The sequence below is a fragment of the Ciona intestinalis genome, chromosome 8 (genome assembly GCF_000224145.3).
Source record: "Ciona intestinalis chromosome 8, KH, whole genome shotgun sequence".
Classification (NCBI taxonomy): Eukaryota; Metazoa; Chordata; class Ascidiacea; order Phlebobranchia; family Cionidae; genus Ciona; species Ciona intestinalis.
In genome coordinates this window covers 2,915,326-2,932,604 of record NC_020173.2, presented here as the reverse complement: position 1 = coordinate 2,932,604, position 17,279 = coordinate 2,915,326, and the positions used below count along the sequence as shown (strand labels likewise).

The 17,279-nt window shown below is 37.4% G+C and overlaps 7 protein-coding genes across 7 annotated transcripts; 6 read left to right on the top strand and 1 right to left on the bottom strand.

The window, feature by feature from the left end:
- Positions 1-110: 110 nt before the first annotated feature.
- Positions 111-2,513, bottom strand: LOC100180582 (uncharacterized oxidoreductase TM_0325-like). Its single transcript, XM_002124553.5, has 7 exons — positions 2,333-2,513; positions 1,913-2,052; positions 1,726-1,860; positions 1,527-1,623; positions 1,226-1,336; positions 696-732; positions 111-625 (listed from the first exon to the last, which is right to left on the bottom strand). Exons 1-7 carry the CDS (start codon positions 2,364-2,366, stop codon positions 388-390), a joined length of 792 nt encoding a protein of 263 aa, XP_002124589.1. The 5' UTR covers positions 2,367-2,513; the 3' UTR covers positions 111-387.
- A 748-nt stretch (positions 2,514-3,261) lies between these two features.
- Positions 3,262-5,258, top strand: LOC100176708 (uncharacterized oxidoreductase TM_0325-like). Its single transcript, XM_002127604.4, has 7 exons — positions 3,262-3,617; positions 3,698-3,837; positions 3,890-4,024; positions 4,080-4,176; positions 4,236-4,346; positions 4,435-4,471; positions 4,785-5,258. Exons 3-7 carry the CDS (start codon positions 3,929-3,931, stop codon positions 5,002-5,004), a joined length of 561 nt encoding a protein of 186 aa, XP_002127640.1. The 5' UTR covers positions 3,262-3,617; positions 3,698-3,837; positions 3,890-3,928; the 3' UTR covers positions 5,005-5,258.
- A 264-nt stretch (positions 5,259-5,522) lies between these two features.
- On the top strand, positions 5,523-7,159 carry LOC100179031 (uncharacterized oxidoreductase TM_0325-like). The gene is made up of 7 exons (XM_002127486.4): positions 5,523-5,731; positions 5,852-5,991; positions 6,044-6,178; positions 6,268-6,364; positions 6,499-6,609; positions 6,804-6,840; positions 6,897-7,159. The coding sequence occupies exons 1-7, from the start codon at positions 5,698-5,700 to the stop codon at positions 7,114-7,116; spliced, it is 774 nt and encodes a 257-aa protein (XP_002127522.1). The 5' UTR covers positions 5,523-5,697; the 3' UTR covers positions 7,117-7,159.
- A 528-nt stretch (positions 7,160-7,687) lies between these two features.
- LOC100175900 (uncharacterized oxidoreductase TM_0325-like) lies at positions 7,688-9,160 on the top strand. The gene is made up of 7 exons (XM_002127434.5): positions 7,688-7,776; positions 7,906-8,045; positions 8,098-8,232; positions 8,317-8,413; positions 8,523-8,633; positions 8,799-8,835; positions 8,892-9,160. Exons 1-7 carry the CDS (start codon positions 7,743-7,745, stop codon positions 9,109-9,111), a joined length of 774 nt encoding a protein of 257 aa, XP_002127470.1. The 5' UTR covers positions 7,688-7,742; the 3' UTR covers positions 9,112-9,160.
- A 395-nt stretch (positions 9,161-9,555) lies between these two features.
- Positions 9,556-11,432, top strand: LOC100186091 (uncharacterized oxidoreductase TM_0325-like). Its single transcript, XM_018813081.2, has 7 exons — positions 9,556-9,876; positions 9,944-10,083; positions 10,136-10,270; positions 10,555-10,651; positions 10,703-10,813; positions 11,078-11,114; positions 11,170-11,432. Exons 1-7 carry the CDS (start codon positions 9,843-9,845, stop codon positions 11,387-11,389), a joined length of 774 nt encoding a protein of 257 aa, XP_018668626.1. The 5' UTR covers positions 9,556-9,842; the 3' UTR covers positions 11,390-11,432.
- A 1,519-nt stretch (positions 11,433-12,951) lies between these two features.
- Positions 12,952-14,493, top strand: LOC100183731 (uncharacterized oxidoreductase TM_0325-like). Its single transcript, XM_002127376.4, has 7 exons — positions 12,952-13,080; positions 13,148-13,287; positions 13,340-13,474; positions 13,708-13,804; positions 13,862-13,972; positions 14,044-14,080; positions 14,235-14,493. The coding sequence occupies exons 1-7, from the start codon at positions 13,047-13,049 to the stop codon at positions 14,452-14,454; spliced, it is 774 nt and encodes a 257-aa protein (XP_002127412.1). The 5' UTR covers positions 12,952-13,046; the 3' UTR covers positions 14,455-14,493.
- A 300-nt stretch (positions 14,494-14,793) lies between these two features.
- Positions 14,794-16,815, top strand: LOC100181369 (uncharacterized oxidoreductase TM_0325-like). Its single transcript, XM_002127353.5, has 7 exons — positions 14,794-14,917; positions 14,972-15,111; positions 15,164-15,298; positions 15,445-15,541; positions 15,597-15,707; positions 16,246-16,282; positions 16,525-16,815. Exons 1-7 carry the CDS (start codon positions 14,884-14,886, stop codon positions 16,730-16,732), a joined length of 762 nt encoding a protein of 253 aa, XP_002127389.1. The 5' UTR covers positions 14,794-14,883; the 3' UTR covers positions 16,733-16,815.
- The last annotated feature ends 464 nt before the right edge of the window (positions 16,816-17,279 follow it).

Below are 17,279 nucleotides of genomic sequence, written 5' to 3'. Positions count from 1 at the left end.
TCTGAGATATCACAGCACAGACCACGCGGCCACAAGCTTCATGGTACAATGCACACAGAGTATCGCTTACAGTTTTGCAAAACACTGAGTCTGTAGGCTATACGCTGCAATCCAATATATACAGCTGTACTTTAATATGATGCGGTGCGCTGTAGTATAACCAGCAACAACATTTGTAGCTCATTTGTATGCTACCATAACTACAATAGCAAGTCTATTGTTAATTGGAAAGAGACATATGAAAACGTTATGGCGTAAGGAGAAGCCAATTAAAGCGCGACGAGGTGCAAGCCTTTTTCCACGGGGCTCCTACACGCGCAGTATAGCACAGCATACGCGTAACTACAACGTTTAAGTTAATAGTTCTTTAAAATATTAGTAACACAGTTACTGATGTCCTGTTTTGAGACCAGCAATTTTCGACAACATTAAACCTCCGTCAATAGTGATTATTTCTCCAGTGATCATGATCGCCTTATCTGAAGCAAGAAACCGTATGAGGTCTGAAACTTCACTGATTTCCACCAAACGATCGCGTAGTTTTGTGGTAAGACTTTCCAGAAAAGCTGTAATATGTTCTTTGCCGAAAACGTTGTCAAATATCTTGGTATCCATGCCGCTTGGGCTGCGTATATAATGAATGTTCGTTTATAATAGGTTTAGCACTGTTTTACGGTTATAATTGGTCAACTCACCTTACAGCATTGCACCGAATACCATTCGCAGCAAAATCTGGATTGAAAAAGAGTAGATACCTATCGTTAAACACCATACAGTATATATAGTACAATGAGGGAAGATATGAACGCATTTTCATTCCATTTTAGCGTCCCATTTGACAGTAAACATAGAACAATCAAGGAATTATTATAAAACCGTGTCCTTACGACTCTCGTAGGCAGGGTTAATTGTTTAAAATACGATCATGATACTTGGATAATGTGTGGTAAAGGTGTCCCTTCTTTCCTCATCCTACTATATATTAGGTATAGTAGAGTGTGGGAAGATGGGACACCTGTAGCACATAATGTCTAAATACCCTGATTGTATTTTAAACAATTAACAACGGTTTATGGGAGTCGTGAAGATACGGTTTTATAATTCATTGAATGTTCTTTGTTTACTACCAAATGGGACGAGATAATCGAATAAAAAAGTGTCCCATCTTCCCCCACCCTACTATATACATTTGTGTTAATAAAGCCAATATTAACAAAATTTTTACCTGCGGCAGTCGTCTTGGTTAAATACGCGACTGATGCTTTTGTCATTCCGTACAACAATATATTAGGTGTATAGTTCTTGCGAGCAATACTGCACATGTTGACGATGTTACCTATGGGACAAACATAAGTTTATTTATCTCTTTAAACGCAACTGAGAGACGAAAATAATAAAAAGTCGTTAAAACATGGTATGGATAAAAAACCAAGACAAGAAAATATATTAATTGAAAATGATATAGCACTTCATCACAAGTTATAAATTAACTTAGGTGAATGCGTGTAGTTTTAACTTTAGCCTACCTTTCGTCTTGCTGAGATGAGGCTTAGCAAGCTTGGTTAGATAGATCGGCGCTTTAACATTGATGCTAAATATTTTGTCGAAGTCTTCACTGGTGTACTGATGATGTAAAAACAAAAACATAAACCACACAAATAAAAAACAGTGTACATGTACAAGAAACTGGTATAGACGTATATGTACATAAAATAACGCATTTACCCCTTCTAAATCTGCAGCCATAAATATTCCCGCGTTGTTAACCAAGACATCAAGTTGTCCAAACGTCTTGATCGTTTCATTCATCAACAAATCCATATCTTCTTGTTTTGTTAGATCAGCTGCTACTTCCAATACCTGAAGTAAAGTTATTGAACAAACACAAGTTTCATGGAATCGTTGTATTTACATGCGGAGATCCATTTTCTTTGCAAGCTTTCGCAACTTCTGCCAATTCATCTTTTTGGGATGGTAACCCAGTGATGCACAACGATGCTCCTTCCTTTGCAAATCCTTTAGCAGTTTCCGCACCAATTCCTCTCGAACTGCCTGTTGGGAAACACTAAATTAAAACTGAATTTATATTTGTCATTTTGAAATGAAAGCACCTGATTCATAAGCCTATATACATTTCGTGCTACGTCGGGTACGCATTTAATTTCGGATTAAAGGCAATACATAGTCGTAGTGTCGTGGTCTGCCATATGTTTATACAATACATGACGGGTTGTCCGCGATATGGTAATGCTGTACATCACGTTAAAGTCTACCATATGAACGGAACAACACTTAATAGTAGTTGTTTTCATCTGTAGTATTTACGCCTTACCTGTTATAAGAACTACTCTTTTAGTCGGAGACATTCTAACTTGTTTATATCATAAACTGCACGGCCAAGAACACGTACCTTGCGCTAGAGGGTAAATACACAATGCCTGACATCAGCGTTGACGGCAAACTTTCCGGTACAATGCACACGGAGTCCCGCTTGGTGGGAGAGACGGGACACCTTTAGCCCATAATATCTAAACATCCTGATCGTGTTTTAAACAATTATTAACGATCAATCGTGAGGATACGGTTTTATAATTCCTTGAGCGTTCTTTGTTTACCATCAAATGGGAGGAGAAAATGGAAGAAACATGCGTTCTATTTTCCCCCATTCTACTATTCTGTATGACGAAAGGGATCCACTCTTTTCATTAATCCAGATTTTGAAAATGTATCTCGTCTTTCCCCACCCCAATAGAATACAATTCGTTGGACTTGATTTTTGTCGGTTATGTGATATATACGTATAGCACTTTTTCTGTGCTGCGTTGCAGTATTCGGTGTATTGCTGTATGGTGAGTTAACCAATTCGAATGAAAATAAATTTATTACACCACATTAACCTATACAGCCCCAGCGGAATTGCAACCCAGTTATTTGAAAACTTTTTCACCGAAGAACAAGCCCCATTTTTCTTAGAAAGCAGCAGGGCAACAGTACGTGGTCGTCTGTTGCAAACAAATGAAGTCTCAGACCTCATAAGGTTCCTTGCTTCAGATAAGGCGACCATGATCACTGAAGATTGGTTTCTGTTGACGGAGGGTAGACCATTTGCTATCTAAGCACGCTTAAACAAAACACTAACTATACGTGTGATATAATTAAGAAGCGAATTTTGTTGAATAACCGTGTTTCTGATATTCTAAAGATCTGTTAACCGTAATATCTCGAAACCGCGTTGTTACTGTATTTGTAAATACGTCTTCAGAGGTATCTTGCTAATTATCAGTAAAGTAACGAACTTCACCATTAATTTACCCGCCCATCCAACGAAATGTATTTGCCCATGTTTGTATAGCGAATGTCATAAACAGTAACGTTGTTAAACAAACTACCCCCAAACCTTAAACAAATATTGAATTTCATACCGTCTGCTAGTGGCCGGTGACTTTTAGTGGTTTAATTACCACCGAGAATTAGTTGCAGTACAAAAGAACGCTGTTTAATATTTCCGCTTCAGCAGTCATGCATGTTTTGCAATGCTAGTTAGTTTTTAGTTTAGTATAGGCTACGGCGTAGATTGAATACTATGGCAGCAACGAAACGGGTTGTTCTCGTAACAGGTAGGGTATGATAATGTAATGGTAATTGAGATATGGGAATAATTTAAGTTGGAAAGTAAGCCCTATGTGTTTCCCTGTAGGAAGTTCTACTGGAATTGGGGCTGAGATTGCTAAAGGATTTGCAAAGGAAGGGGCCTCATTGTGCATCACTGGGTTACCATCCCAGAAAGATTAATTGGCAGAAGTTGCGAAAGTTTGCAAAGATAATGGATCTCCGCATGTAAATACAACGATTGCATGAAACTTGTGTTTGTTTAATAACTTTACTTCAGGTATTGGAAGTAGCAGCTGATCTAAGAAAACAAGAAGATATGGATTTGTTGATGAATGAAACGATCAAGATGTTTGGACAACTTGATGTCTTGGTTAACAACGCAGGAATCTTGGTATACTACGATATAGATACGGTCAGTAATGTTTGTATGAAGCTAAGATAAAGTATAACTTTCTAGTTTAATGCAGTACACCGGTGAGGACTTTGACAAAATATTCAGCGTTAATGTTAAAGCGCCGACTTATCTAACCAAGCTTGCTAAGCCTCATCTTAGCAAAACCAAAGGTCAAATTATTAGTATAACTGCGTCAATAAAACCAAATTAATCTGTTATTTATTCACAGGCAATATTGTCAACATGTGTAGCATGGTTCGTGAATGGTATGTAAAACCTTTGCTTCTGTACGGCATGACTAAAGCCTCTACTGCCTATCTAACAAAATCTACAGCTGCAGGTAAATTGATTGCCCTTGCTTCTATCAATCTTTGCACTATATCAACGTAATGAGAACACGTTAACACTTGACACATATTAACTTGTAGACTTTGCCGAGAATGGAATCAGGTGTAACGCCGTGTGGTAAGCAAAGTTAATATAACTTATTTTTACTAAAAATAGAAGTGTTGTCTGATGTCACAACGTGAAGTATTATTTTGATGTAACGATTGTTCCATTTTCTTATATGTTTTGTGTACATTTTTTATCTATAGTGTGTCATAACGTCTGTCGTTTAACAACAACTTCATGATCTTTTGCATCGTATACTATACTGACCACCGAAAAGATAAATCCAAGTAGGCTATATCCTGGTGTGTCTTCCTATATAGGGTCTCAGCCTAATAGAATAGAACCGAAGAGAGAAGTAAGTTATTAAAGGGCTATATTTCCCTAGTCCTGCTGTAATTGCTGAAACAGAGATATTTAATGGAATTGTCTCCGAAGAAATACAACAATTTTACTACAAAGACGGGGTCACCAAACTACATGGTCGAGTAACAACTAAAAGTGAAGTTTCAGACCTCATAAGGTTCCTTGCTTCAGATAAGGCGACCATGATCACTGGAGAGTTGATTACTATTGACGGTGGAAAGATGGTCTTAATGACGAGTTAATGATCATGTTCATAATTTATTTTAATCAAATGTAGTTAGGTGGGGAAGATGGGGATCTTTTATTCTGTTTTCTCGTCCCGTTCGGTGTTAAAAAACACATTTCAAAAAATATGAAACTGAATCCTCACGACTCCAATTAACGGTTGTTGGTTGTTTAAAACACGATCAGTATTAGTGAACTTGATGTGCCAAACGTGTCTCGTTTCCTCCCAACCCACAATATATATGTATATTGCATTTTCTTGATTTGTAATATTCTTAATTTTATTCTTTGTAAACCGTTATTGCTAAATTTCCCAACCCCGGCTGAAATCACATTGGAAGACTTGAATACAACGAAAACGCCAGTTATCGAAAAGTAAATTGCAAGTGAATTCAGTTACATTAACAGTACGTGCTTGGCAGCAGTAACAGCTTGTGTGTATTTACCATTCGAATTGCTTTTTGCACAGCCAGTTTAAAACATACGAGATAAATAAACCACCTAAACATAAGTGTTGACGTATTAACACGTGCTTGCACCACTATTAACAGGTTTAGTATCCACAATTATAAACCATTTCAAACCTTCTCATGCATCCAAATGAACAAAATAGATGAGACATTTATATACCGCAGACTAAGTGACATCATTTATTCAAATATTGTCGTTGTTAGTTATGGATTTACATTCGTGTGCAGATACTGTGTAAGATGGATGCAACGAAACGAGTTGTGCTTATAACAGGTAAGAAGCAATAAACATAACGTTCGCAAGGTAAATTATATGCAGTGCTAAATGTTTTGATTATGAATCAAATATATCAAGAGTTTCAGGATGTTTTTAACTTCTAGTGTTTCCCAACAGGCAGTGCGACTGGTATAGGTGCCGGAACTGCTAAAGGATTTGCAAAGGAAGGAGCGTCATTGTGCATCACTGGGTTACCATCCCAGAAAGATGAATTGGCAGAAGTTGCAAAAGTTTGCAAAGAAAATGGATCTCCGCATGTAAATACAACGATTCCATGAAACTTGTGTTTGTTTAATAACTTTACTTCAGGTATTGGAAGTAGCAGCTGATCTGAGAAAACAAGAAGATATGGATTTGTTGATGAATGAAACGATCAAAACGTTTGGACAACTTGATGTCTTGGTTAACAACGCTGGAATTCAAGTGTACGGCGATATAGAGCAGGTTATTTGACTGAGGTGTAGAAATAATGTTGTTCAGATTATACCATCACGCTGAATTCCATTACTAAAATATAATACCTTCTTCAACAGTACACAAGTGAGGAGTTTGACAATGTTTTTAGCGTCAATGTTAAAGCGCCGATTTATCTAACCAAGCTTGCTAAGCCTCATCTCAGCAAAACTAAAGGTAGATATTTACACTAGAACATGGTATTCTACGTGGATATAGGGTCCTACAGCGTGAAATGTCATGGGACCTTGAGATTTGGACCAGAGTTTGTATTAGTACACATATCCAATGTTGTTCTGTAATCATTGCAGGCAACATTGTCAACTTATGCAGTGTAGTAAGAAACTGGTATCTTCCAAAGTTTATTGTTTACGGGATGTCTAAAGCGGCAATTGAATATCTGACAAAAACCACGGCTGCAGGTAAGTTACCTATACTACATGTACATTTAGATACTATAAATTATTATTATACGTTTCTACTTCTACTTTACAAGGATACAGTCCTTTGGCGAGGCGAAGTAGGGGGCCTTTGGATCCGAGCCAGAGTTGGCTCATTTTCCCAACACCCTCCAGTCCCTATACGTTACTAATAAATTCCATATTTCTACTTTCAGATTTTGCCGAGATTGGAGTACGATGTAACGCCGCATGGTAAGCAAAGATAAACGTAACTTAATTGCGGAAGTAAGTTTAACCTTCTTTACCAGCCCCGGAATGGTTCTTGAAACTGACATATTGGTTAACGTTCTGCCAGAGGAGGTCCAACAGCAGTTTCGGGAAGATTGTTCAACCAAATTAAGGGGACGTACAACAACCAAAAGTGAAGTTTCGGATCTCATAGGGTTCCTTGCTTCAGATAAGGCGACCATGATCACTGGAGAGTTGATTACTATTGACGGTGGAAAGATGCTTTCATTAACCGCATAATGCTACATTACGTGATTTAAATAAATAAAACAATTCAAACTTTGCTGCAGTTTGGTCCTATTTATAGTAGCATGAAGTATACCCACTTTTTAGATATAAGAGGTGCAGGTTGTCAAGTTTTCTGTGGGGTAGGATGACTAAGATGCTGATCCTACTATACATAGTAGGTCGGGGAAAAATGGGACACCTTATCATTCTATTTTCTCGTCCCATTTAGTAGTAAACGAAGATCATACACAGAATTCTAAAAGCGTATTTTCATGACTTTACACCGTTGTTAATTGTTTAAAGCACGATCAGGATATTTGGACATTATGCGCTAAAGGTGTCCCATCTTCCCCCACCCTACTATATATATATTGCATTTTCTTGATTGGTAAAGTTTCTAATTTCATTTTTTGTAAACCTTTATTGTTGATTTTCGCAACCACGTCTTTAATCACAAAGGACAACCTGCATAGATCGAAAACGATAGTTTTCGCTATGAAGCTTTTCAATCCTTCTCATAATTCCAAATAAGCAAATACAGACGTAGGTTGTATATACCGCAGACTAAGTGACGTCATTTAATCAAATATTGTCGTTGTTAGTTATGAATCTACATTCGTGTGCAGATACTGTGTAAGATGGATGCAACGAAACGAGTTGTGCTTATAACAGGTAAGAAGCAATAAACTTAACGTTTGCAAGGTAAATTATATGCAGTGCTAAATGTTTTGATTATGAATCAAATATAGCAAGAGTTTCAGGATGTTTTATAATACCTTAACTTCTAGTGTTTCCCAACAGGCAGTGCGACTGGTATAGGTGCCGGAACTGCCAAAGGATTTGCAAAGGAAGGAGCCTCATTGTGCATCACTGGATTACCATCCCAGAAAGATGAATTGGCAGAAGTTGCAAAAGTTTGCAAAGAAAATGGATCTCCGCATGTAAATACAACGATTGCATGAAACTTGTGTTTGTTCAATAACTTTACTTCAGGTATTGGAAGTAGCAGCTGATCTAAGAAAACAAGAAGATATGGATTTGTTGATGAATGAAACGATCAAGACGTTTGGACAACTTGATGTCTTAATTAACAATGCCGGAATTGCATTGTATGGCGATATAGAGCAGGTTACTTGATTGATGTAAAGAAATGTTTTTCCAGATTATATAACACTGAATTTCATTAATAAAATGGTATATTTTCTTCAACAGTACACAAGTGAGGAATTTGACAATGTTTTCAGCATCAATGTTAAAGCAATGATGTATCTAACCAAGCTTGCTAAGCCATATCTAAGCAGAACTAAAGGTAGTTAGTTACATTCTACGTGGATAGGGTCCTGCGGTTTGAAATGCCATGGGACCTGTAGATAAAACAAAGTCTTTTAATATCAATTGTTGTTCTGTAATCATTGCAGGCAACGTTGTCAACTTATGCAGTGTAGTAAGAAACTGGTATCTTCCAAAGTTTATTGTTTACGGGATGTCTAAAGCGGCAATTGAATATCTGACAAAAACCACGGCTGCAGGTAAGTTACCTATACTACATGTACAACTATACATCATGTGTTCATAGCGAGCGTTTCTAATTCTATTCTATATATGGGTGAAGTCCTACGGGGAGGCAAATTAGAGAACGTTTCATTTCGGCCAGAATTGGCCCATTTACCCAACACCTTTAAATATACTTTTAGATTTTGCCGAGATTGGAGTACGATGTAACGCCGCATGGTGAGCAAAATTAAACGTAACTTAATTGCGGAATTTAGTTTAACCTTCTTTAACAGCCCCGGAATGGTTCTTGAAACTAACCTAATGAATAGTGTTGTGCCAAAGGAAGTTCAACAGCATTTCCGGGAAGGTTGTTCAACCAAATTAAGAGGACGTACAACAACTAAAAGTGAAGTCTCAGATCTCATAAGGTTCCTTGCTTCAGATAAGGCGACCATGATCACTGGAGAATTGATTACTATTGACGGTGGAAAGATGCTTTCATTGACCGCGTGATTTCTAATACTACGTAACGTGATATGAATAAATGAAACATCAAACTGTATCATAGTTTTATTCATATTTATAATAGCATAAAGTATACCCATATTTTTAGATATGGGGTGGGGGGGATGGGACGCCTTTAGCACATAATTTCCGAATATCCTAATGATATTTTAAACAATTAACAACGGTCCATAGGAGTCGTGAGGATACGGTTTTATAATTCCTTGAATGTTCTTGGTTTAATACCAAATGGGACGAGAAAATAGAGTGAAAAGGTGTTCCATCTTCCCCACCCTACTATAATAAAAGGCGGTGTAAGAAAATCGATAGTCTGTTAGTCTGGGATGTGCTATACTATTGTGTTGGTAAGGGACAGAAGCCTAAAAATATATATACCAACTTTAGAGCCATCGGGCAGTGTCAGATTCGCAGTTTAAATATTGCATTTAAATATTAAAGGTGATATAATGCGAAACGCCAAGAACGAAGCAGGGGTATACGATTCATCGCATCATAAGCAAGTATAGTCTATATTTCAATTAGGGCCGTGGGCTACACATACAGAAATCGCCCTGTTTACAATGCGATCATGAAAGATACAAGAATTTGTTCCACGCAAGAGTTATACGAAGAAGGAGCGGTGTAGTCTTGCCCACAACTAAATCGACGAACTTTGCTATTGTGCAGTTTGTCTGTCTGGCATATAACGACATTTAGCTAACGTATATATAAATAATAAAATGGCAGCAACAAAACGAGTTGTTTTGATAACAGGTAAGAAAGAAGTCGTTATTTATATAGAATTAATCAAGTCGAATACTGAAGCCGGGTTTACGCTCAGGTAGTGCGACTGGTATAGGTGCCGAAACTGCTAAAGGATTTGCAAAGGAAGGAGCCTCATTGTGCATCACTGGGTTACCATCCCAGAAAGATGAATTGGCAGAAGTTGCGAAAGTTTGCAAAGAAAATGGATCTCCGCATGTAAATACAACGATTCCATGAAACTTGTGTTTGTTCAATAACTTTACTTCAGGTATTGGAAGTAGCAGCTGATCTAAGAAAACAAGAAGATATGTATTTGTTGATGAATGAAACGATCAAGACGTTTGGACAACTTGATGTCTTGGTTAACAACGCAGGAATAACTGTGAACGGGGATCTGGATCAGGTGATATGAGTTTGCAGGTTGTCACATTTAAGTTCATGAGAACTACTGTGCAACACATTTAACGGCAATTACTTTAACACAATGGTCTGATTATTGTCAGCCATACCGATCAAAAAATCCTTTCAAGAAAATCACAAGTTCCAAACGTGGTTATACGTAAGCGGGCACGAGGTTATAATTTGAAACATTCGTGTTATAACAACTGTTTCTTTCACGGAAAACCAGAAATAATAAACCCATTTCTCTTTACAAATACAAACATTTTATATAACAGTCTCTTGCAGTACACCAGTGAGGACTTTGACAAAATATTCAGCGTTAATGTTAAAGCGCCGACTTATCTAACCAAGCTTGCTAAGCCTCATCTCAGCAAAACTAAAGGTACCGTCCATTATATACTTGTGGACATTCGAGTTATTCTTTAACTTCCAGGTAATATCGTCAACATGTGTAGCGTGGTGAGAGAATGTCATATAAAGAATTGTCTTCTGTATGGAATGGCTAAAGCATCCCTGGCTTATTTAACTAAAAGTACAGCCGCTGGTAAGCAGAGCAAATTAAATACTTCAGGGTAAGACGAATATACCGCGGTAACACTTAATATGCCACATTTCCTTGTCGAGTGTTTAACAATTTAGAACACTCTTTAAGATTTGTTAGAATATGTGCATTTAATTGTGTAAATAATCTTTGTTTATCGCCATAAGGAATAATAAAAAAGAGTGAAAGTCTAAATCTTCTGACCCAACAGTGCTAAAAATATTGCTATTAAAACAATTGAAACACCAAACGTGTATTTGGTTTTAGATTTCGCTGAGAACGGAATAAGATGCAATGCCGTTAGGTAAGCTAGCCCATCCAAACTTTTTGCCCACACGCATATAACTTCGTGCTTTTAGCCCAGGATGTATTTACGGTACAGATATACTCAAAGGAATTCTATCTGATGAGTTTAAACAACAATACTTTGATTCGTGCATAACAAAACTACGAGGTCGTCTGGCAACCAAGAGTGATGTTTCAGACCTCATAAGGTTCCTTGCTTCAGATAAGGCGACCATGATCACCGGAGAAATAATCACTATTGACGGAGGAAAGGTGCTTTCCCTGAAAAGTTAAGAAACCAAGCGCGATTTAAATGAATACAACGATTTAAAATTTACCACGGTGTGGTAATTTAACAACGTTATATGCTCAGGTTTAGTAAAGCGTTAAACTAGGAAGCACAAAAATCCGACACGGTACGCTCATGGGCAAAGAGCGAGTTCGTAGACTTGAGGTAAAATGATGAGAAGTGCTTCGCGCAGGTGTTATAGGAAGAAGGCGTATACACTTGAGGATTCTTTTACCAAGATATAGAGTGAAAATGCTTGTCTAGTGCTTGTGCAACGACAAGGTTACATTCAGCTATTTGCGTATAATAAGATGGCTGCAACAAAACGAGTTGTTTTAATAACAGGTAAGAAAGAATTGTCGTTGGTACAGAATTAAGCAAGTAGAATACTGAAGCAGTGTTTCCCAACAGGCAGTGTGACTGGTATGGGTGCCGAAACTGCTAAAGGATTTGCAAAGGAAGGAGCCTCATTGTGCATCACTGGGTTATCATCCCAGAAAGATAAATTAGCAAAAGTTGCAAAAGTTCGCAAAGAAACTGGAATCCCGCATGTAAATACAACGATTCCATGAAACTTGTGTTTGTTCAATAACTTTACTTCAGGTATTGGAAGTAGGTAACCGCTGGTAATTAGTGCATATAAACATTGCTTTGAAGAAAAGTAAAATATCAGACGTGCGTTTGCGTTTTGGTTTTAGACTTCGCTGAGAACGGAATACGATGCAATGTCATTAAGTAATACATCCCAGGTTCCTGGCATGTTTTGATGTAGTTTAGGACCTCATTCATATAGAATAGAATGTTCATATACAATGTTGGAGTAATGAGCCAAATCTTGCCGTAATCTTAAACCCTCCAGCTTTCCTCGCTGTACGTTTTCACCGATAGGCTAGAGTGTCATAAGTTTCATACTCAAACTAATATTTAAACATTTGTTTTATAGCCCAGGTGGTGTTACCGATACAGCAATGTTCAATATCCTTACAAAAGAGATGACACAAGAATTTTTAAATAGTGGCATAAGCAAACTACATGGCCGTACAATAAAAAGAGTGAAGTCTCAGACCTCATAAGGTTTCTTGCTTCCGATAAAGCGACCATGATCACTGAAGAAGTAATTATGATGGACGGTGGAAAGATGGTTTATTGACAGCCTGATGCTGTATATTGCAATGCAACATAACATGATGTATAATACAAAACTGTTTATAATATATAACCAATAAATAAAATGTTTTATGGTTTAACAAATATTCTAAGGCGCCTAAATGATATGTAGTACTGTGGGGTAAAATGGGATGCCGTTAACACCTAAATCCCATATTTTCTGGTCGTGTTTTGAACAATTAACAACGCCTTTTAGGGTCGTGGGACTACGGTTATTTGATTCTGTAAATATTCTTTATTATCAAATGGGGCAATAAAAAAGAATAAAAAACATAGACTTCTGGTATTGTTACTGAAACGGCAACGGCAGCTTCAGGCCATTTTACTGGTTTGCACCGTTGCCGCATTTGCTTCGAGTCGGCGCATGCGGCAACGTTGTGGTTTCGGCGTTTATTCGAAACGAGACTAATCGTTTGCGATGTGACGTCGTTTGTGTTATGACGCATCTCTCTTACGAGACAAAAACTGCTCAGTTGCGCTGTGTTGTTACTCAACATGGCTGCGGGGAAACGGGTTGTTCTTGTGACGGGTAAGAAATGCGTTTTAAAGCTTACCTTGTGAAATTGGGCTGTTAAGGTTGCAGTGTTATCCAACAGGCAGTTCGAGGGGAATTGGAGCCGAAACTGCTAAAGGATTTGCAAAGGAAGGAGCCTCATTGTGCATCACTGGGTTACCATCCCAGAAAGATGAATTAGCAGAAGTTGCGAAAGTTTGCAAAGAAAATGGATCTCCGCATGTAAATACAACGATTCCATGAAACTTGTGTTTGCTCAATAACTTTACTTCAGGTATTGGAAGTAGCAGCTGATCTAAGAAAACAAGAAGATATGGATTTGTTGATGAATGAAACGATCAAGACGTTTGGACAACTTGATGTCTTGGTTAACAACGCAGGAATCTTTTCATTTTGCGATTTAGAAATGGTAAGACATGGTTAAACCGTATATTGCAAATAGGCTGCTTTATATATGGATGTCGTGACACAGTAGTGGCGCGCCTGCCTGTAGCCCAGAGGCTTTGGCTTTGAAGCTCGATGATTCTACACTTGTATTGTGGGTGTGTGTATCATTGCGGGGATAAATTAGATACGTTTAAGACCCGTATTTACAATGTTATTTGTCTGTCTTATGAAGTTGGTTTGTGTTTACATTCACAGTACACCAGCGAGGATTTTGACAAGACATTCAGCATCAATGTTAAAGCGCCGATCTATCTAACCAAGCTTGCTAAGCCTCATCTCAGCAAAACTAAAGGTATATGGTTACTTGAATGGTTAATGTCAATAACATGTTAATAATTGATATGTTCAGGTAATATCGTCAACATGTGCAGTTTTGCCAAGGAATGGTATTTAAAAACTTGCCTTCTGTATGGAATGTCAAAAGCATCAATCGCTTATTTAACTAAAACTACAGCCGCTGGTAAGTAAGGAACATATTATAAAATCATTGTGTTTAAACAGTTTAAACACCAAACGTCCATTTGGTTTCAGATTTCGCTGAAAACGGAATAAGATGCAATGCCGTTAGGTAAGCAGGTGTCGCGAATGATTTCTGGACTTATCTAACTCTGACCAATCCCAGGTCCCCGGCATGTCTCGCCGTACGATCTCATTCATATGAACAATAGTGTTATGAAAGGTTCATACCCAATCTAATACTGCAAATACATTTTTTTCAATAGCCCAGGTGCCGTTGCCGATACAGACATACTCGAGGGCGTTGCTACAGAAATAACGAAACAAGAATTGCTTGAATTTAACAAAAGCAAACTAAATGGTCGAATAACAACTAAGAGTGAAGTTTCAGACCTTATTAGGTTTCTGGCTTCAGATAAGGCGACAATGATCACTGGAGAGTTGATAACTATTGACGGCGGAAAGATGCTTTCATTGACCGCCTAATGCTACATTACGTAATTTGAATAAATATTAGGATTTGCACTTCGTAGTGTTTATATATCAAATGGGTTGTATTTGAAAATCGTGAATCCCCCTTTTAATTTATAGCCAACTAGATTCCATTTGATAGTAAACGATGAGTGTTTACAACTGTAACCGCAGCCACCCACCACCCTAAATAGCGTCGTTGCTTGTTAAAAACACAATTAGAAAATCTTATATTATGGGCTAACGGTACTATGTATTTTTACTTATCCCTGGAGCTATGCTGTATTTGTATTGGTTTGCGGCAATACCGTGTTGATTTGAGGCGGCGCGCTCGGTCTAACTGTGGTATCTGCATTCATTCGGAACGAATAAAGTTGTCTGTGCTGTGACGTATGTCTCGCTCAAATCGAAAACCTGCTCAGTCACGCTGTGTTGTTATTCAATATGGCTGCGGGGAAACGGGTTGTTCTTGTAACCGGTAAGAAATGAGTTTTAAAGCTTACCTTGTGAAGATTTTAGTATTTTCTAACAGGCAGTTCGAGGGGAATCGGAGCCGAAACTGCTAAAGGATTTGCAAAGGAAGGAGCCTCATTGTGCATCACTGGGTTACCATCCCAGAAAGATGAATTGGCAGAAGTTGCAAAAGTTTGCAAAGAAAATGGATCTCCGCATGTAAATACAACGATTCCATGAAACTTGTGTTTGTTCAATAACTTTACTTCAGGTATTGGAAGTAGCAGCTGATCTAAGAAAACAAGAAGATATGGATTTGTTGATGAATGAAACGATCAAGACGTTTGGACAACTTGATGTCTTGGTTAACAACGCAGGAATCGTATTGTTCAAAGATATAGAAGAGGTAAGATAAACAGACAATCTGTACATCATACTGAAAAGATGTAAATTAAAGCTGTGCGCGTGTGTGGTAATCGCATTAAGCCTATTTATACAACATTTTGCGTCATGGATAGTACTGAAACTTACAGCAGGGCCGTTTTTGTGCAGTACACCAGTGAAGATTTCGATAAAGTGTTCAGCATTAATGTTAAAGCGCCAATCTATCTAACCAAGATTGCAAGGCCATACCTCAGCAAAACTAAAGGTAAAGTTTACTGTAAACTACCTAAGTCATGAAAGTTGATGATTAATCGCTACAGGAAACATCGTCAACTTGTGCAGCGTTGCGAGAGAGACATACGCTCGCAATTTCCTTGTGTATGGGATGGCAAAAATATCAATTGCCCATCTAACTAAAACCATTGCGGCAGGTATGTAATATATGCAGACATAACAGTATTTTGTATACACTACAAAACTGTTGCTTTTATGCATTTTGTAAATTTCGTGAGGTGAGACAAATTAATATAAAGGCGAGGCAAACAATTAAGATGGGCAAATTTGTTAAGAATATTCAATTGTCGATAGGGCTCTTTGAGATTAACAATAATTATACTTTGTGTACTACTATGTACCGAAATATTTTGTATAGTAATAATTTACGTACTGTACTACTAAACCACAAATTACTACATGACAATCACTACATAATACTTTTGTTTCTCGAAAAAGATTTTTGTTTCTGCAATTAATAATACTGTGGGGTAAGACGTAATGGCGTTATCAGCTAAATCTCATATTTTCGAACCGTTTACGCACAATCAACAACAATTTTAGAGTAGTGGAGCTGCGGTTACACAATTCTGTAAATATTCTGTATTAATTACTAAATAGGACAAGAAAAGTAAATGATAACGTGGGCCATACCCGAACAATACCCGTTATTAACCATTATGCATTTACTTCTAGATTTTACCAAGTATGGAATACGTTGTAACGCCGTGTGGTAAGCTAACTTGTGGTATAGTACTGTGGGGTAAGATGGGACAGCTTTAGCTCATAATATCCAAATATCCTGATCGTGTTTTAAACAATTAACCACGGTCTATGGAAATTGTAAGGGGACAGTTTTCATATTTCTTTGAAATTGTTTTGTTTAATAAGATGAGAAAATAGAACGAAAAATGTCCCATCTCCCCCCACTTTGTAAAAGATATACAACAAACTAAATATCCTTATTGTACACAGTCCGGGCGTTGTAGAAACTGATATATACGAAGGCACAATACCTACAGATCGCATGCGTAAGATCATCGGCTACAACATAACTAAACTGAGGAATCGACTCACAACCAAAAGTGATGTTTCAGACCTCATAAGGTTCCTTGCTTCAGATAAGGCGACCATGATCACTGGAGAGTTGATTACTATTGACGGGGGACGATCTTTACTTTAATGTTCAGTATGCGAACTCAATATTTATACGGATTAAATATATTTGCATTTAATTTAATGTCCGCAATAAAATATTTTGGAAAATTTGGGCGTTTATTAATATTTTATTATTGGTTTCGGCATAGATGGGTTTAAACCAGTCCTATGAAATGGCGTATTTAGAAAAATATATTTCATTAATGTAATAAGGTAATGTCGGTCACAACAAAATACAAAAGCTCAAATTTTCGGTAAGAGGCAGAATTATTCGGTAATTAAGGTCCTCGCCGCGCGCGTGATAATATTGCCGCAAACGGGCAAGGAGAGAAGAACGCGTTAGAATTATGAAGCGGTTTCAAATGCTTCAATTTACAAATTACAGTGATAAGGTATTATTACAAGTTTATAATCATTGTACCATAAAAATCCAATACGTATATTCTAAAAACGGTAATATTTGAAACAAAACTAACTTTGCGCTAATGGCAAACAAACTTTTAAAAGCATTCAGATATTTTATCGTTAAAGCTTGGCATTATTCTGCTATGTTGTATTATTCACCTACAAAA

Excerpts from the sequence above, each read along its gene's own strand:
- LOC100183731 (XM_002127376.4), top strand. The coding sequence starts at position 13,047 with ATGGCTGCGGGGAAACGGGTTGTTCTTGTGACGG. Across the intron at positions 13,973-14,043 it reads AACTAAAACTACAGCCGCTG|ATTTCGCTGAAAACGGAATA; the intron begins GTAAGTAAGGAA and ends ATTTGGTTTCAG. Across the intron at positions 14,081-14,234 it reads ATAAGATGCAATGCCGTTAG|CCCAGGTGCCGTTGCCGATA; the intron begins GTAAGCAGGTGT and ends TTTTTTCAATAG.
- LOC100181369 (XM_002127353.5), top strand. The coding sequence starts at position 14,884 with ATGGCTGCGGGGAAACGGGTTGTTCTTGTAACCG. Across the intron at positions 15,542-15,596 it reads ATACCTCAGCAAAACTAAAG|GAAACATCGTCAACTTGTGC; the intron begins GTAAAGTTTACT and ends TAATCGCTACAG. Across the intron at positions 16,283-16,524 it reads ATACGTTGTAACGCCGTGTG|TCCGGGCGTTGTAGAAACTG; the intron begins GTAAGCTAACTT and ends TATTGTACACAG.
- LOC100180582 (XM_002124553.5), bottom strand. The coding sequence starts at position 2,366 with ATGTCTCCGACTAAAAGAGTAGTTCTTATAACAG. Across the intron at positions 2,053-2,332 it reads AAGAGTAGTTCTTATAACAG|GCAGTTCGAGAGGAATTGGT; the intron begins GTAAGGCGTAAA and ends GTTTCCCAACAG. Across the intron at positions 1,861-1,912 it reads AAGAAAATGGATCTCCGCAT|GTATTGGAAGTAGCAGCTGA; the intron begins GTAAATACAACG and ends ACTTTACTTCAG.
- LOC100176708 (XM_002127604.4), top strand. The coding sequence starts at position 3,929 with ATGGATTTGTTGATGAATGAAACGATCAAGATGTTTGGACAACTTGAT. Across the intron at positions 4,177-4,235 it reads TCATCTTAGCAAAACCAAAG|GCAATATTGTCAACATGTGT; the intron begins GTCAAATTATTA and ends ATTTATTCACAG. Across the intron at positions 4,472-4,784 it reads ATCAGGTGTAACGCCGTGTG|TCCTGCTGTAATTGCTGAAA; the intron begins GTAAGCAAAGTT and ends ATATTTCCCTAG.
- LOC100175900 (XM_002127434.5), top strand. The coding sequence starts at position 7,743 with ATGGATGCAACGAAACGAGTTGTGCTTATAACAG. Across the intron at positions 8,046-8,097 it reads AAGAAAATGGATCTCCGCAT|GTATTGGAAGTAGCAGCTGA; the intron begins GTAAATACAACG and ends ACTTTACTTCAG. Across the intron at positions 8,634-8,798 it reads GACAAAAACCACGGCTGCAG|ATTTTGCCGAGATTGGAGTA; the intron begins GTAAGTTACCTA and ends ATATACTTTTAG.
- LOC100179031 (XM_002127486.4), top strand. The coding sequence starts at position 5,698 with ATGGATGCAACGAAACGAGTTGTGCTTATAACAG. Across the intron at positions 6,179-6,267 it reads TGTACGGCGATATAGAGCAG|TACACAAGTGAGGAGTTTGA; the intron begins GTTATTTGACTG and ends CTTCTTCAACAG. Across the intron at positions 6,610-6,803 it reads GACAAAAACCACGGCTGCAG|ATTTTGCCGAGATTGGAGTA; the intron begins GTAAGTTACCTA and ends TTCTACTTTCAG.
- LOC100186091 (XM_018813081.2), top strand. The coding sequence starts at position 9,843 with ATGGCAGCAACAAAACGAGTTGTTTTGATAACAG. Across the intron at positions 9,877-9,943 it reads ACGAGTTGTTTTGATAACAG|GTAGTGCGACTGGTATAGGT; the intron begins GTAAGAAAGAAG and ends GTTTACGCTCAG. Across the intron at positions 10,271-10,554 it reads TGAACGGGGATCTGGATCAG|TACACCAGTGAGGACTTTGA; the intron begins GTGATATGAGTT and ends AGTCTCTTGCAG.